At 39.8% G+C, this 18004-nt stretch overlaps 1 protein-coding gene and 1 long non-coding RNA gene across 2 annotated transcripts; both read right to left on the bottom strand.

Moving 5' to 3' along the window:
- Positions 1 to 489: 489 nt before the first annotated feature.
- LOC149838323 (patellin-3-like) lies at positions 490 to 3024 on the bottom strand. Its single transcript, XM_090006516.1, has 4 exons — positions 1883 to 3024; positions 1636 to 1760; positions 1081 to 1228; positions 490 to 955 (listed from the first exon to the last, which is right to left on the bottom strand). Exons 1-4 carry the CDS (start codon positions 2930 to 2932, stop codon positions 698 to 700), a joined length of 1581 nt encoding a protein of 526 aa, XP_089862642.1. The 5' UTR covers positions 2933 to 3024; the 3' UTR covers positions 490 to 697.
- A 5396-nt stretch (positions 3025 to 8420) lies between these two features.
- Positions 8421 to 17587, bottom strand: LOC149838322 (uncharacterized). Its single transcript, XR_016432177.1, has 3 exons — positions 17372 to 17587; positions 10778 to 10854; positions 8421 to 9190 (listed from the first exon to the last, which is right to left on the bottom strand). It is a non-coding gene; the product is annotated as an uncharacterized LOC149838322 (long non-coding RNA).
- Positions 17588 to 18004: the final 417 nt, after the last annotated feature.

Below are 18004 nucleotides of genomic sequence, written 5' to 3'. Positions count from 1 at the left end.
CAACCTGATCTGTGAAAAATTAAGAAAAATACCGTACAATAAAAAAACAAAGTTATCCGATCCATTTTCCACGTGTTCAAATTGTCTGCACAGCATAAATCAAACGGTAGACATAAAGAACACAACTTTCGGTGTATAATAATGACATCAGAGAAGCCTTTAAATAAAAAAAGATGCGTTTCAAGACCTCTCTTTCAACGTGGTGGGCACGATCATCATTAGACAAGCCTATAATCCTATGCACGTTATAGGAATCCAAATGAGATAAAAGAATGATTAAACAGACAGAAGGGAGGTATGCAAAGGAAGAAACAAGCCTTATACTCAACCCTAACCAGGAAAAACCATTAACAGGAAAAAGAAAAAGACGGTGAAAAGGAATCAAATTTCTCTCTACCATCAGTTTCTGACAATTTCCAACACCCGTGCCCCACATTCATGAGGTAGGCTAAAGAAAAACGAAAACCAACAAAGACGTACACACGGGTAAATAAATGATCTCCTCTTCCAACCACAATTATATTCCAAATTTCTCAGTGAACACCCGCACAAACCCAAACAAGACCACAGTTTTCCCCTAAGAACAGAATTAACAAAACCAAGAACCAAAAAACAAATCTCAATCTCAAAGCGGTGTTAAACAGACTGGGTACAAGAAAGAATTCAGGCATTATTGTTTCCTTTTCTTTTTCACTGATCAATTCGAAACTGTGACCTTTGTCTTCGATCTGTAGAGGGCCTTCTTCTTCTTCGAACTGTTGTTATCGATCTTGAGCACCACCTTGCCAGGCTCGCCGATCTTGAATGAGTTTCTGATGACCGGTTCGTCGGTAGCTGCAACCTTCCTTGTTTTCTGAACGATGACAGTGTACCCATCTTCTGCGTCGGGCACAAACTCAGCACCGTAGCTCACATCCCAACCAAGAACTCGAATCTCCCAAACAAGAGTACAGACCTGTTTTTTCACATTAGAAACAGAAGAAATTGAGGATCATACGAACTTCCATAAATTAAACTCACAAGCAAAGAGATTACACAACCATATTGAAGACTGAAACACCGAACAGAAGAAACAAGTACCTCGGAAACTGGGATTTCGACAATGCTCAGAGATGATGGCTTTACTATAAACTCCGAAGCATCATCAGCAGTAGAGAATTCGGAGGCGTCTTCTTTGCTTACGCTTAACCCTCCATACTGAACAGGAATTTGTTCTGGCGCTATATACCTAAAACCCCACAAAGAAAAAACAGAGGGAAAAGAACAGAAAATCTACATCATGACCCATTTAGTGAAACTCAATAAAAATTAATAAAATGCAAGTACAGAAAGGTTTTTGCAGATGCTCTTGCAGTAGAAGAGAGTACGATTGATTGAATCAGTTTAACGATAACCATTTGATTCCTTGATGAAAGAAGTAAAAGGACACCAACGATGTACTTTACCATGCTCCATTAAAACAGAGAACAGATCAGATGGGCATTTATGATGAACAACAAATTTCCTCGAAACAGTTCGAATAACCAAGAAAATTACACACGATACAGAAAAAAATGAAAATCTGAGGAAAAAGAGAAGGACCAACAACATAAACCAATTACAACACTCATGTAGCAAATTGAATCAAATACTTACTTGAAGAGGGTCTCGGTTGATCTAGAGGGTCCAGCATATACAAACTTGCTCTTAGTCCTGGGTGTGAAGATGGAGTTGAATACCCTGGTGTAGGCCAGATACCACCACGGGACATTGATAACAACCTAACACAGAGCAACTCAATCTCAATTCAATTCCTCTCATCAACCACAACCATTAAAAGGCAAAAAATAGCAAAAAAATTTGCCAAACAGGGGACATCAATAAAAAAGAAAGCAACCAAAACCTGTTTGGCCACCAATTCAGGGTAATTGTCAAGCAGAACAGAGAGGGCCTTCGTGGTGAGATTCAGCTCCCTGTTGAGCAATCCCGGCGAGTTCTTGAGGTCGGTGACCTGAACGATCGTTGAGATGCCATCCGGGCAGAAATCGAGCTGCCGGATTCCCTTCTCGAGGAACTGGATCCTCCACCGGAGGAAGTGGTCGCGCTCGGCGTCGGAGAAGGTCTTCTGGAAGAGCTCCTTGTCCCGGAAGGCGCCGAAGACGTTGTAGCAAACAGGGTGGCCCTGGCGATCGAATCCGTGCACAAACACTGCCTTCTCAAACTCCTTGCCGCCGAGATCTTCACCGAGGAGATCGTCCACCTTGAATTCCTTCCGCCATCGAACCGTCTTCTTGATCATCTCGAAGGCCTCCTTCACCTTGAAGTCCCTCGCCCGGAGGAACTTGAGCAGAAGGGTGTCGCTCCGCTCATCGCCCAGCAGAGGTACGCCCCAGATGAACACCTCCTCAGGGGGCGGAGCGGGTGCCTCTGCCGCCGGTGGTGGTGGTGGGGTCACCGAAACCACCGACTCCTCGATCGCTTCCACCGTCTTTACACCGTCATCTTCGGCCGGAGTAGGCTCCGGAGCCAACGGTGGTGCCACCTCCTCCACCACCTTCACCGTCACTTCCTCCACCACCACCTCCACCGTCGTTGCTTCTGTTGGTGGTGGTGCCAGAATTTCCTCCACCACCTTCACCTTCTCAACCGCCACTACCTCTTCCACCTTCACCTCCACCACCACGGTCTCAGCCGCTACCGGAGGAGGAGCGGGCTCCTCTCCTGAGGGCGGCGGAAGGGAGAATTCGTTGTCCTTCAGGGCCTCTTCGATGAGATGCTTGAGCTCATCGAGGGCCTTCTTGTGGTGGTCCTCGAGCTCCGTGACGACGTTGCTCTCCTCCTTGAAGGAGGCCAACTGGGCGATGTCCCCCTCAGTCGCCTTCGTTTCCTCCGCCGGCGCGGCCTTCTCCCCCACCGCCGGAGGTGCCTCCTTCACTGGCGTTTCCTCAGCCATGGCAACGATAATCTACCCAGTAACACGCAATGAGAGAGAGAGAGAGAGGGGGGGTTATGGGAGATTTTGAGGCTGGTTGTGGGAGGTTTTAAATGCTGCATGGAGATGCGTGGGGCTGGGGAAGAAAACCAGACTGTCAAAGGCAAAGACAGCCAAATGCGGGCCCCACCCCAACACAACGACGTCGTCGACCGGAATGCCCGCCGGTAGTCTGCTCAAGGTCGGTGGAGGGGCACTCTAGTCATTCAAAATGTTCGTGCATGGCATGATTGATTACACTGGGGTTCGAAGGAGACTGATCGAGTGTCTTCATCCTCTTGAATATAGCGTTATATTCGTTCCTTTTTTTAATATAAAGAAAAAAGGATTTTCAAGGGTATCTCCGTCTTCTCATCTTTAAATATTTTTGTCTGAAAAAAATATAGGGGAATTAAAAAGTAAGAAAAAAGTAAAAAAAAAAAAAAGAAGAGGAAATCCAGAGAGGAGCCAACCGAAAAACAGGCTGTTATTTTCCGTTACAGCAGTTTCGGGTTGGCAAAATAAGAGGGTGCGGGCCCCACGAGGCCACCTACACCAACTGCCCTGGTCTGAAACCGTCATGTCTTCGCTTTGACCTGAATCAAAAGTGCCCGATTTGACGGATCGGTATGTAAGGAGCCCGAACCCGACTCGAAAACCGAGTCAATCAAAACCGTTGCCCGTGGGTCACGTTCAGGTCCCATTGTGCCTTTGGTCGACCCGAATCCTTCAAACTAAAGAAAGCCTGTGGCTGTCACTCTGTTGGACTCTTGGTTCTGTTAGGGACTTGGTTCAAGCGGAATTGATCAATGTGTTTCCGGGTTTCCCCAATATGATCCCATCTCAAAGTAGCTGAGGGCTGAAGATGTCACATGGATAATTTTACGTGTCGTGTCCCTTTATATACTGTTCCTAATGAAAAACTTCACAAAAAATGGTGCGTGTCCTTCTAGGCATGTCCACTTGACACGATTCAACTCAACCGTTACAAGAAAGATGCGTTCACTCTCTGCCATCGAACCACCTGGATCCGAATCAAAACCCAGGTCTCAGTTTCCTTGAACCGTTAAACAACTACCCAACTTCCCATGCCACTTGGACCGGATACAGCACCGTTTTTTCCTACATCTATATCCGAACCGTTTGCACTAGCTCAATCTCAAAGGTGACGCCGTTTCCCCGTTTTGAGATAGCAATGGCAATGATTGGGACGCCGGTATTTCGAACCCCATTAAAAAAAACAATTTAACAAAACAAAAAAATAAAATAAAATGCCGTTGGCGGCTTCGCCGTATTACAGCTGTCATCGGAATTATTAGCAATGGATTCCAAGTTAATTATTTTTATATTTCAAAATTTTAGAAAAAAAAAACAAGGCAAAAGGAAAACAAAGGGCAAAAATAATAATAAATTAATAATAATTAAAAAAAAAAAAAACGGTCAGCTGAGTGAGCATTGTCCAGCGGCTTTGCCGAAGTGGACACCATCTTTCCGCTAATTCTCCGCGCAGTGGGTCCCACTTCTCCGCCCCAAGTTTTTATTTTCCCGAAATACCCCCATACTCTCTCTCTCTCTCTCTCTCTCTCTATAGCGGCAAGCATCCGGAGCACACGTGGGTTTCTATCTGAGGGCGCGGAGAGTTCAAGACCGTAGGATTTGATGACGTGGAAGGAGTTGGACGCGCCATCCGGAGCACACGTGGGTTATGGAGACTCGGGATAGTGGTATCTGGCTTTGCTCTTCGGGGCGGGCTCCTTAATTTCCCTCTTCCCAGGCTTGGGTTATAGACAAAATGATCTTGATTTTGTTACAATATTTATGTTTACACCAGCATGGTTTTGATTAAAAATCAAGGCTATTTTTTTATAATATTTGACAGATCTTTTATTATTTTAGATATTATTTTTCTGAAATTTTGACCGTGAAAGTGGGACAGTGCAAAAGATTTGAAAATATGAGTGTATTTTTACGGGTTTTTTCATGACAGGGGCAAAATTGTCATGAACATCAAAAAAATGGTATTCGCGCAAGTTTTATATTGTTTTTACACATATTTTTATATTGTTTTGGTATTTGGATCCGATACTAAATTCATAAAAAATGATTGTATGTTTTGTTTTTACACAAGTTTTATATTGTTTTGGTATTTGAATCTAATTTGAGATTTATATTCCAAGCAAAAATCCATGATTTTTTCTACAAACATTCATAATTGGATATAATATGATATCAATTATAATAATGAGATATCAAAAAAATGGTATTCACACAGGTTTTATATTGATTTTACAGATTTTATATTGTTTTGTTACTTGGATCTGATACGAAATTCTTATAGGGTTAAAATTTTTAATAAAGATATTGGTAGGCGGATTGGATCGTACGATCTAAAAGCAAAGTTACCTGACTCATTATCAATGTGTGTTGAAGTTGTTCTCATAATGTAAATCAAACAACAATGGGCATAAGGAACACAGCCTCAGTAGACACTTCAAATAAATGTTGAACTTGATACAGTTGTTATAGAACTGACAGAACGTGTGTTCTGTTTGTTTTATTCATTTAAAACTGAACCAGACATCAAACAAGCCCTTAGGTATGTTTTATTCATCCGACAAATGCAGACCAGAGACACTGTAGTTCCCATGCAAGTTTGTCATGTATCTTAAATGTATGGACACAACATCTCATGCAATCTGTTATAATAAGTAAGCCAAACACAAGAGTCATGGACAAGATGTTCAGGCAACATTTGTCCAGCACATCAAACCCCACTCTGGTAACTACTAATAATGTGTTATTTGTAAAAAGTTACATGTGGTGTTACGCCCTTTCACTGTAAAGTTGCACGTGACAAAATTGTTTGTTGTATTTTTTTTTTTTCAAAGGCAAGCTGGGGTTAGGTGGACCCCTACCAGGACAACAGCTGGCTAGGATTGAATGTATGATGAAACACATCCTATTTCAAATGATGGGATCCCTGTTCGTATAGAACCTATTCCCTGGATCCATGCCCAGGTTTTGTTGAATCGTGGTCATGATATTTCTTATTGCACCGGGAACTTAATGGATTTGGTCTGGATCCGATATTCAACCGAATCCAAATTTATTTAGTTGGATTCGGTAAAGATAACGACACCTAATATTACTAGTGGGAATCAGATCCGGCTGGGATTTGACCTTAGTAATAAGCTCTTCCCAACCACTCGAAAAAAAAAATGTGGTCGGATATCCTGCCCACCAGTACCACTGCCAACTGTAGGGCAAGAACGTGCCAAAGTGTAGACACGTATACAGATACGTGTCAGAAATAGTGACGCGTGTCCGCTGATTGATCAAGCTGCATGCAAAATGTTAGCAGAAGAGGTTTTGGCTACATCCAGAGAGAGAGAAAGAGAAAGAGATGATGATGATGATGAACGCGGTGGGCCTGATGCTGCTGGTGTGCTCGCTGGCGGCGGCTGGGGTGTGGTCTCCTTCGCCGTCGGAGCCGAGAGCGCCACCACCGGACGGCCGGGACCTGGTGGTGAAAGAAGGTCACCGTGTGATCGTGGTCGAGTACGAGAGGGAAGGGCTCCGCCGGACGCAGCCCCCTTCGCTAGCCCTCCACGGTGACGATTCCAAGGGTACGTGCCATGTTCTCCAACTCCTCCTCCTCCTTCTAATTCTTCTTCTTCTTCTTCTTAATAATGAATTTTGCTTAAGGGAATGTACAATTTTTGGTTTTTTAAATTATTTCCACCTTAAGAAAGGCATCATAATACCTGGCTATGTGCTCAAATCATCTATGTGTTTTTTTCGGAATTAACTCATGTTTCTAAATGGAATTTAATGCGTGAAATTTTATGTTTGTTTTTCCTCGTTTCTCATACGGAAGCATCGACGAAAGAGACTGTAGGGAAGGCTGTGCATGCCGGCGAAAACCTTGCCGAGAAAGCGAAAGTCACCGGTAAGAAGGTGGCTGAAGATGTGAAGGAGAAAGCAGAAGAAGTGGTCGAGAGCGTTGTGGACAAAGCGAAGAAGGTGAAGGACAGTGCAGACGATGCCGTCACGAGTGGTGCTAAGAAAATTGGTCCCGGTGTATCAGAAACAGCGCATGAGACGGCCCTAGAAGCGAAGGAGACGGCTCAGGATGCTTATTGCCATGCAGCGGAGAAGGTTCAAGAGGTGAAGCAGAAGGCTCAGGATGCCTACAGCCATGCTGGGGAGAAGGTTCAAGAGGCTTACGGCGAAGCCGGGAAGAAGGTTCAAGAAGCCATGGGAGTTGCAAAGGGTGTAATAGACGATGGAAGAAGAAACCTTACAGACATAATTCAGAGAGGCAAGGACGTTATATATGATGCTGGAATGTATGTCATTGCGCAGGAGACATTGGGTTCGTTGTTGTCATTGCTGCATTCACTAGCATTTTCGGTGGTGTATGGAACGTGCTTCTGGGTGACTTTCGTGTCTAGTCATGTTCTTGCAAGGCCTTTGCCTAGGCAACAGTTTGGGGTGGTGCAGAGCAAGATTTACCCGGTGTACTTTCGAACAATGACTTACGGGATCGGAATCTCTTTCCTCACACAATTCTTTACTCTTGGGTGGGTGTCGGCGAGCGGAGCCGATAAATTTCAAGCATATAATTTGCTTGTGTCGCTTGGATTCGTGCTGGTTAATATGCTGTACTTGGAGCCCCGCGCTACCAAGGTGAGCTCTAACAGTTCAGCTGGAACGTGCATTCCATCGTCGAGAGTGATTATCTTCTATAGTGATCATCTTTGCTTTGCTGGTCTTTTGCAGGTAATGTATGAGAGATTGAAGTTGGAAAAGGAAGAGGGAAGAGGGCGAGACATATCAGACATGGATCAGGCCGAACCGACCACCACCACTATCACTAGCGCCGCTGCGGACGGCGCCACCGTGACGGCGACCACCACCACGACGCGCAGGGTAGATTTACAGCAAGATCAGGCCGCGAAGTCACGGCTGGTGAAGATGAACAGGAGGCTGAAGAATCTAAACAACCATTCGTCCCTCCTCAACATGCTAACCCTCATGGGCCTCACCTGGCATCTCGTGTACCTCTCCCAAAGGCAACAGATGAGCTGCTAACAGGAGGAACATTAGATCGATTAACTGACATGCTAACGGAAGCAACAGATCATATGATATAGCGTCGTCTGTGTATGATGATGATGTAGGATTAGATGTTAGTGTACTGTGTACTCCCTTTTCATGCACAGTGGAGTCTCCATTTTGTCCACCTCTGCTTCTCTGGTTGAAAAGAGGTGTTCGGACTTCGGTACTTTGTTTACTAGTGCCTTTATTAGTAGGTTCAGTGGGGTGCTTTCTTATTTCTTGATTCATCTACTCTTTTTCTTTTTCTTTTGGATTTTGGTCTTAAGGTTTTGCGATCTACTGATTTTATAATGTTGTGAGTGATTGTGTCTTCTGTCAGCTAGCTAGCCTAGCTAGCCTAGCTACCTGGATTGTGTTTTTCGCAAATCTGGTTTACCATGGTCTATTTATTATATAATTAAACGTGTTTGCATTTTTTGGAAAAATATGTTTCATTGAGCTTTGATTATTTGAAAAAATCTTTTGTAGTTTGATTTTTAAGCTTTCCGTGGAATCGAATAATTTAATAGTAAGATTTTAATAAACCCAATCGTGTATATCACATTTGTGCAGCTCAGATTTACAGATTTCAAAGAGAAAAAAAAATTAATTCACACAAATCTTGTTAGTTCATTTGTTAATCACAAAAATTAATTCACACAAAAAATAAAAAATCAACTTTATTGATATATCTTATATTTCTGTTAATATATTTATATAAATAGACAAATATATTTACATAAATAGAACACATGACCACTCGCACAAACACACGAGGACTTTCGTCTTAAAAGAAAATCAATTGATTAATCAATGTGACTAACATGGACACATGCATGTCCGCAAGCACGCACACATGAAGTATTGTGGTCTGCTCTGTGTGCTGTTGTGAATGAAAACTTAAAATGTCAGTTGCAAGCTCGCGGGCTGAGATTGGTGAATGAAGTTGATAGCGGACGGGATTGTGCACGGTCCAGCTTTGGAAGAGGCAGTAAGGACCTTCAGTGTGTTGAGAACATCTTCTCAGATTTTTTCAAGATATGCACCTGAACAGATTATCCTGCTCTTTGGGATTCCCCAGATTTCGCCTAAATCCATCTCAACAAATTTTATGTTCTCATCTGGGCTTCTATCCATGTCCTGAATGAACAAAGTTGAAATTGCAGCTCAATGTGCCACCCCAAGAACAAAAGGTATACAAACTCGACACAAGAATATAATAAGCATTGAGTGCAGAAAGAATGCCATTCAAATGTGGACAAACCAATTTAAGAGATTCAGAACCCAAATAAATTACGTTATGCCATATATATTTCCATTTGGACTCATGAAAAAAAGGTAGTGAGCATTCTCATCCTTGAATATGTTTTGTTTAACTCCTTCCAAACAGTTGTGGGCAAACAATTTTTTAAATTATATATTCATGTGTATCAAGTGTACAACACTTGAAAACTCACTTAACCAAGAAATCAACAAAGCAGACATTTCATAGGATCAGATCACTTGTACAAGATTGTGACGACATATGAGTAGCCAGCAAAAAGAAAAGAAAAACAATGATTTAGTTGAATGAATTACGATAATATTTGATAGTAAGCCAACTAAAGAGCTAGAATTGTATACTGCATGCACAAAAGCCAGATGATGGTTGTAGAACTAGGTATTAGTTTGGTGCCTGGACAGAGTCTTATTAGGCCCAAACTAATGAAATTACTGTATCTCATGCATGACACTATCATGATTGTAATTAACACATCATCACTAGGTTTACATGAATGTTTCTAGTCTACAAACACAAAGAAAGAAAAGAGCAACAAGCAGCATCGAAGTATGAAATCTTCAATTCTAGACTGCGTCATTTACCTTGTCATCCCTTATCATCATGTCAGTCATTTCCTTTAGAAATTTATCACCACCAATTGCACTCCCATTGGGATCTCTCAGCCCTGAGTTAGGAGGAACCACACGAACTGAATCCATATGCAGCAAACTGACCCTTGTACAAAAGTTGCCGCTAAAAGTCTCAGCGGCAACAAAAGTCGTCATTAAGGGTACCTTTAGTGCCGACTTTTGTCACTGCTAAAGGTGTTATTTGGAGGAGCCTTGCGTGGAGCATCCACCACGTGCGCGATGGATGCTGCGCGCAAGGTTCTGCCAAATAACACCTTTAGCAGTGACAAAAGTCGCCACTAAAGGTACTTTTAGCGGCGACAAAAGTCGTCACTGCTAAAGGTGTTATTTAGCAGAACCTTGAGCGGAGCGTTCATCACGCGCACGATGGATGCTCCGCGCGCTGGTCATGTTTGAAAGTGATCATGCACCTACACATTTTCATATATATATATATATATATATATATATATGCAAGGATGATACTCTTATGTCATCTTCTAGAATATGCGTATAGAAAGGACCTCCCATGTTTCAGAGATGAATTGAGATCATGTGCAATATGATTGCACACTTTAAGCCTGTTGCTGAACTTGATCACTCACTATCTGCTACTGGGCCCTACAGCTAACAAGCTATATTCCAAAGATGAAGGGTGATCAGGTGTAGCACCAAACTTAAAGTGTGCACTTACATTGCACTTACAGATGATGGAACTTGAGCTTGGCTAGTTTAAAAATAAATGAGCTTGAGCTATTTGGCTCATTACTCACAACTGCCACATCTTTCTGACATGTATCACAACAGAAAACCAAAAAAGACCAGAAAGGAAAGTACCTTAAGTGTTGTTTGCTTCCGTAGAATATCATTCGACTTTATCATAACTGCAGCAATCCAAAATGAGACAAAGAAACCTGCAAGTGCTTCCAGTGAAGGTAAAACATCACAAATTCAGAAACATACAACCATATAAGAGATGCATTAAAGATTCCTATTGTTTTAACAGAAAACCCTTAAAACAACATTCCCAAGAACAAGGGTTCCCATAAAAAAAAATACAGTTCACTTTGTGCACAAGATTAATTATCAATAATTGCAACCATAGTGTTTTAACCATATCGCCATGGTCACGAATCCGTTGATAAATTTTTCAATGGTAAATAACAAAGAACCAGCACAGAAATCATAATATAATTGAAAAACAAAAAAGATCGACAAAGAAAGAATGGTTTCTTTGCAAATGTTGTCGAACGAACACAACTAGCAGGTCTCCTGTCTCCTATGATAAACCCACAAAATGCTTTGAAGGTCTCATGTCTCAGTGTTGCTCCACTAAAGGTAGTACCTTTCAAGTATATTGGTTGTTGAGACAGATTAAAATAAAAGTCATGCAATGGAAAGCCCTAGCAGAATAGTGCAATAAAGCAATGAATGAACCGAACTGATACTAGGACTACTTCAGTGACTGGTGTAGAATTTCAAAATAATGATCCAAATTTAAACAAGCAAATTTGATTTGCATAGTCCAACTTCAGAGGGAAGAGAAGAAGGCAAATGTGGCACCATTTCACATTTCTCTTTCTAAAGTCTAAACAAGCAAAATTCTCTTTCTAAATTTTAAGCTACAAATGAATTTACTCCAACTTGCATATTGCTTGGTTATGTTCATCATATAAGGTTCAAGTACATTAAGAATGAAGAGCATCAAATTCACCCAAACTAAGAAAGCATTTTAAGAAATTGACAACTATTACGAAGAACAAAACTGAAATTTTAAACATAGCATTTCAAAATACTAGTAATAACAAAAATGACTAATTATAACATACCAATCACATGAATCAAGGGCCTTCATATTTTAAAACTACCACCACCACCATCCTCATCATCATCTAACTCTTCTCTTTCTTCAGCAGGCATGTCAATTTCAGTTTCAGGCATGTCTATTCTAACCCAATCATCTAAAACAATTGATTAATGAATCACCTAATGTACTTTTTTGGTACATATCATCATTTTCTAGGATGAGTTCATCCTCAATAGGCAAGTGTGACACCAAATCATACAAATCTATAGGCACTATGTTGATAACTACTAGCCAATCTTGATCAATAGGGTCTTGCGCATAAAACATTAGCTTTGCCTGAGATGCAACTATAAAAGGTTCATTCTTGCATCTAAATTTAGAAATGACCAATGTGAATCCAAACTCATCCTTTTTAATGCCTTTGTTTTTTTATCCAAGAACATCAAACCATTTGCACTTGAATAGGACAAACTTTAGCTCTCTATAATATTTTATTTCAATGATATCTTTCAAAACACCACAGTAAATCATGTCTCGGTCAGTCGGATTTTTATCCTTAGCACTGGAATAACTCAATGTTCTTGCACTTACAACAACACCACTATTTTGTGTATTTCTTCATTTTGTCTCTACCTTTGGTATGGAACCTGAATCCATTTATAAGAAAACCTTTACATTTCTTTGCCACTAGCTGCAGACCTTGTGATAGCCATTTGATTTCTTCAGTTACTTTCCTACCTATGTCACATGGGTGCGGGTGCGGGTGCGAGTGCGGGTGCGGGGCGTGGGCGGGGGCGGGGGTGGGGGTGGGGGTGCGGCACTTTCAAAAAACCCGGGTGCGGGGGTGCGGCAAGAATATAAAAATATATATATATATGAAGTCCCGACAAAATCCCTAATAAGGCAAAAATCCTGACAAATTCTTTGGATGAATATCAAATAGTTTGGAAGTCGGAGGATTATAGAGTTATCATGTATGCCTTAACCAAATTATTAATCTAGTTAGCAAGGCCATTATAATAAATTTCCTGCTTCCAAAAAATTGGTACTACCTTTAACCCATTGGACCGGTTAGTATATTGGCTTGCATTTGATCCACTGATTTTGTTAACCAAAACTACTTAGATAATCCATCCAAAGATGACGATGGTCCATTCCATTCCACTATTGAAAATTTTCACTACTTGGAACTCATCTATTTCACTCCTTAATTTTTCCTTGCTCATTTTGTTCTTAAAAATTAATTTTCATTCCACAAAGATATTACAGTTTAGTGCACGGCTTTAGGTAATGGGGGTTTATATTAAAATTTTATATTATGAAAGGAAGTTAGAAATATGTGTCTTTAAAATTAATTTATAATATATTTTAAATTGAAAACATGCAAGCACGACAATTAATGCGTAAAGGAAAAAGACATTACATTCACATCTAATAAGAGAGAGAGGGAAAACTAAATAAGTTACGAAAATATTGAAAAAGACGGACGTGAAGGAAAGGAATGTGATCCGGTTAACCCGAGGCATGAAGTCCGGGAAATATTGATAAAGGCAAGGGAAGAAGGAAGAATGATTCCCCCAGGGTTTCCTCCCCTCATAAATTCTACGTACGCTCGTTTCTCTGCCTCTTTCTCTCTTTCCTTCTCAAGAAACGTAGCAAAGTGAGGGACGCATAGGAGAGGAGGCTTCTTGGGGAGACCTCTTGGAGGTATTGCTTCTTTCTCTCCATATTTTTCATCCTTTTTTTTCGTCTATAGTTTTCTCAATCGTTTATCGACTGGATCGGTCGCTCGTTGATCGGTTTATGGTGGTTTTCTTTGATTTTTAGCTTAATGTCTTGAGTTTTTATGTGTTTTCCTTATTTTTTGATGTTTTTTTGGTTCGGATCTTGACAAAATGGGATTTTGTCAGGTTGACCGCATCGGGTGCGGGTGTGACACGGGTGCGGCACCCAATTGAAGAGTCCCTGTGAAATATATAAACTCCAAAAGTTGGACATAAATGACCCTAGGTGCGGTCAACGCACCCAAGGTCAGGTTGACTGCACCGGGTGCCGCACCTGCGTCGCATCGACGCGGGTGCAGCACCCAGTTGGGCGAGTCCCTGTGACAGTTTCCTACCCATTGAACGCAGGTAATAAACCTATTAGGAAAAGAAAATGTCAAATAGTCAACATTTTGTTTAATAAATATTTCACTAATTGACAGAAATCGATAAATAACTTACATGCTTTCTAAACCAATCTTCAAATTCTTCTTGATGCATTCGTTCAAGTTCATGTCGACTTTTATGATGATATGTCATTCTTAATAAAGCATAGTGTTGCCTAAAACAACATTAATATGATATAACCATAAATTAGTAGTAATCAATTAACAAAATAAGAATAAGTTAGTAAAATGATGATTGAGTCACAATTAAATAACACATAACAATGTGTTTGCTTTAACTCGATATCATCTAAGGGTATTGGCTTAGACTTTCTTAAAACACATCCTTTCTTCAGCAACGTAGATGTTCCTTCGTCAACTTCATACACACCATCTTCATTTCTTGAGGATTGATTAAAGCATGTTTCAATACCTTCTAAATACCTTGAGCAAAATGTCATGCATTCTTCAGCTATATATCCTTCAACAATAGAACCTTCTAGATGACTTCTATTACGCATGTAGGACTTAAGCGTGAGAAGGTAGCTATGAAGATTTGCATAGAAAATTAAAAACAATTAAATGATGCAATTAAGAACAGCAAAACTAATAAAATTTATTAATTCTTACCGCTCGATAGGATACATCCAACGATATTATACAGGCCATCCTAACAACACTTCATTGGCCAAGTGAACAAGCAAATGTATCATAATATCAAAAAATGATGGTGGAAATTTTTTTTTCAAGTTCACAAAGCATTACATGCATTTGTCCTTCTAGTTGTTTCAACTCTTGTTCTCGCCCAACTTTTGAGCATAATTTTTTAAAAAACCTGCATAGACGAATCAGTATTGCACTCACATTCCTTGGTAATGATCTACGTATCGCTAGTGGCAGAAATTGATGCATTAATATGTGAAAATCATGGCTCTTGAGTCCTGAAATTTTATGTTTCTTCTCATGCACACATTTGCACACATCTTGAAATATTTGCTGCATAGCCATCTGGAGATTTCATATTCTTTAACACCTTGCAAAAAGCATTCCTCTCACTAAAACACATGCAAGGGCAAACGTGCTCTATTGGAATTATCAACAAATATTGGATGAAGTGAGTGTCTTATATTCATATCTTGCAAGTCTTGTCTAGCTCTCACCTAGTCTTTTGTTTTTTCTTCTAAGTTCAACAATGTGCCTAGGATGTTGTCGCACACATTTTTCTCAATATGCATCATATCTAGGTTATGTCATAATAAATTGTACTTCCAATATGGTAACTCAAAGAAGATGCTCCTTTTCTTCCAGTTGTAAAACAAAGTCTTGTTTTTTTCTCAACTAGCAATTTTTCCAAATTTATTTGTGATATTCTTCACTTCAGAAAATATATTGATGTGACACGAAAGAAGCATATCGCATTTCAGTGTTGCCATCAAAAGAATACTTATTTTGTCGAAACTTATGATCCATTGGCAAAAAATGATGATGTCACATGTAACAGAACCTTTTACTATGCCACAAGTACTTAAAACAAGTGTTCTTCTGACAAAAAGGACAAGCCAATTTACCCCTTGCACTCCATCCTGATAAGTTAGCATATGTAGAAAAATCATTGATCGTCCATAATAGAGCTGCATACATTTGAAAGTTATCTTTTCTTGAAGCGTCTTATACCTCTACTCCATATTCCACAATTCATTCAACTCATCAATAAGGGGCTGCAAGTAAATATCTATGTCATTACCAGGACTAGATGGACTAGGAATGAGCAATGAAAGGACTATGTACGACTGATTCATACACATCCACGGTGGCAAGTTACATGGAATAGTAACAATCGGCCATGTAATGTGAGTTGTACTCATTTTTCTAAATGGATTAAATCCATATGCTGCTAACACAATGTGAGATCAGAAGCGAAGGATGGATTTTTTTCATTAAATGACTTCCAAGCTCGTGAATCAGTGGGATGCCTCAGATTGATATCTTTGGTGCAACCTTCATCGTGCCATCTCATGTAAGATGCATTTTTTGATGACATGAATAACCTTTTAAGCCTTGGTAGCAGAGGAAAATGAAGTAGCACTTTAGCAGGAAATCTATGAACCATTTTTGAACAATCTATTGCACCTTTATTAGATTGATGTTCATCAAACTTCCACCTTGAAGCACTACAAACATCACATGAATTTTCATCAGCAGACTCCTTCCAAAATAGCATGCAATCATTTGGGCATGCATCTATTTTGTTATAACTAAAGCCTAAGTCTAATAAGCTTCTTTGTATCATAATAATCCTTTGGCAACTTTTCACCCTCTGGTAGTGCATCTTTCAACAATTCTAATAACATGGTGAACGATTTGTTACTCCATCCTCAAAGACATTTTATATGAAACAATCTAATGAGAAAAGATAACTTTGAAAACTTCGTACACCTCAAATATAGTTCTTGTTCAACATCTACATTACATGTATCCATATATTCTTCCATGTCTTCACCATATCCAACATCTGAACTTGATATTCTGAATGCATCATTTAGTAATTCATGCATATCATCTGGAATACATGCAGCTGAATTAGTGTTTGTAGCATGAGTAGAAGATGTGGCTTCTCCGTGAAAGATCCATCGGGTGTAGCTTGGACAGAATCTATTGCATACAATATGATCTATAACATCATCCACAGTTTGATATAAGCAATCATTGCATTACACACATGGACATCTCATTTTTTCTTTAACCACAGCGTTGTTTGGTTTGACAAAATCCATAAAGTCTTTTACTCCTTGTAAATACTTATCGGTCTACCTATGAAAAGAAAAATATCATATTGTCATATTAATTAATATATACATAAAGATTAATATTAGAAGAAAAATTTACTCATAGTTCAGCATACCTTTTTTCATGAATCAAACTTCTATCTGTTATAGAAATCAGTATCTGTAATAAGTGTACACAAACGCTTCTCAGTTATTACCAAAAAATGAGAAAAAATGATACAATTAATTATGAGCATACGCAAGGGTTGTCAAAGCCACTAAAGGCATGTTTGTTTCATTCCCATGGAAGGGAAAGTCCTTTCAAGAGAAAGAGCATAGATTTCTAAACAATCCTAGTATATTTTTCTCTCTTTGGCATAGTTTCTAGCTGCAACGACTACAAAAGAGGCAAAGTTGAGGTCTCTTGCAAGTAAATAGTTAGGGATAGTATATTTGGAATGGGTAGATATGCCATAGCATATATATGCATATATGTAGCATATACACTATGGCATTACTCGCTGAACAGAAACAAAACTCGGTAAATTCGACGAGAATAAAGAAAAAGAATGCATTGCTCGGAAGAACTGAAGAGAAAACTGCATCAAAAGTTGTAACAGGACCCACATAATTCAATCAAATATAGCAATGCACGCAATATTCAACCAATAAAAACAAAATACTTCAGCTATCAAAGTGAAAATACTAACCGAAGCCAGAAAGAACAAACTGTATGATTCCTTGATTAAGGATTATCTTGAGCGAGGATGATCTGTATGGTTCCTTGCTTAAGGATGATCTTGAATGATCACGAGCTGAGGATGAACGCAACAGAGGCCTCTACGTTGAGGATGATCAGACCTGATCGAGGGAAGAGAATGCGGCGTGAGACTAGGGCGAGAGTGAGGCAAGAAAGAGGTAATGATGTCTGAAGTTTTTCATTTTCTGAAAAAAAAAACATATCACGCTTTATTAAGCAAACAAACTAGAGACAATGATTTCTGGTCACGAACAACATAGACCTACAAATTTAGATCATGAATGTTTAGGAGAAAATGAAAAGGAGTGAAAAGACCCTTGTATTTAAAAAAAAAAATATTGAAGAAGACAAGGATATAAGCAAACATCATGAAATATTTATAAAATGAAAGATCAAAATCATAAACAAACAAATTTCACCTAAACTAAAACCCTAACTACAATGAAATCTCTTGCAGATCAAGTATAAGATGGAGTCAACCCTAACCTGAGCAAGAGAGGAGTGTGTGCGTGAGATGCTTCCTTAATAATCGGACTGTTGCTTGCTTTCTTGAGGATGATTGGAGAGTTGCTTCTTCAACAAT

The sequence above is a fragment of the Nuphar pumila genome, chromosome 5 (assembly GCF_984573655.1).
Source record: "Nuphar pumila chromosome 5, dmNupPumi1.hap1.1, whole genome shotgun sequence".
NCBI lineage: Eukaryota > Viridiplantae > Streptophyta > Magnoliopsida > Nymphaeales > Nymphaeaceae > Nuphar > Nuphar pumila.
This window is presented reverse-complemented; position numbering and strand designations above follow the sequence as displayed.

Excerpts from the sequence above, each read along its gene's own strand:
- LOC149838323 (XM_090006516.1), bottom strand. The coding sequence starts at position 2,932 with ATGGCTGAGGAAACGCCAGTGAAGGAGGCACCTCCGGCGGTGGGGGAG. Across the intron at positions 1,229-1,635 it reads TCAACCGAGACCCTCTTCAA|GTATATAGCGCCAGAACAAA; the intron begins GTAAGTATTTGA and ends GTGGGGTTTTAG. Across the intron at positions 956-1,080 it reads TCGAAATCCCAGTTTCCGAG|GTCTGTACTCTTGTTTGGGA; the intron begins GTACTTGTTTCT and ends GTGAAAAAACAG.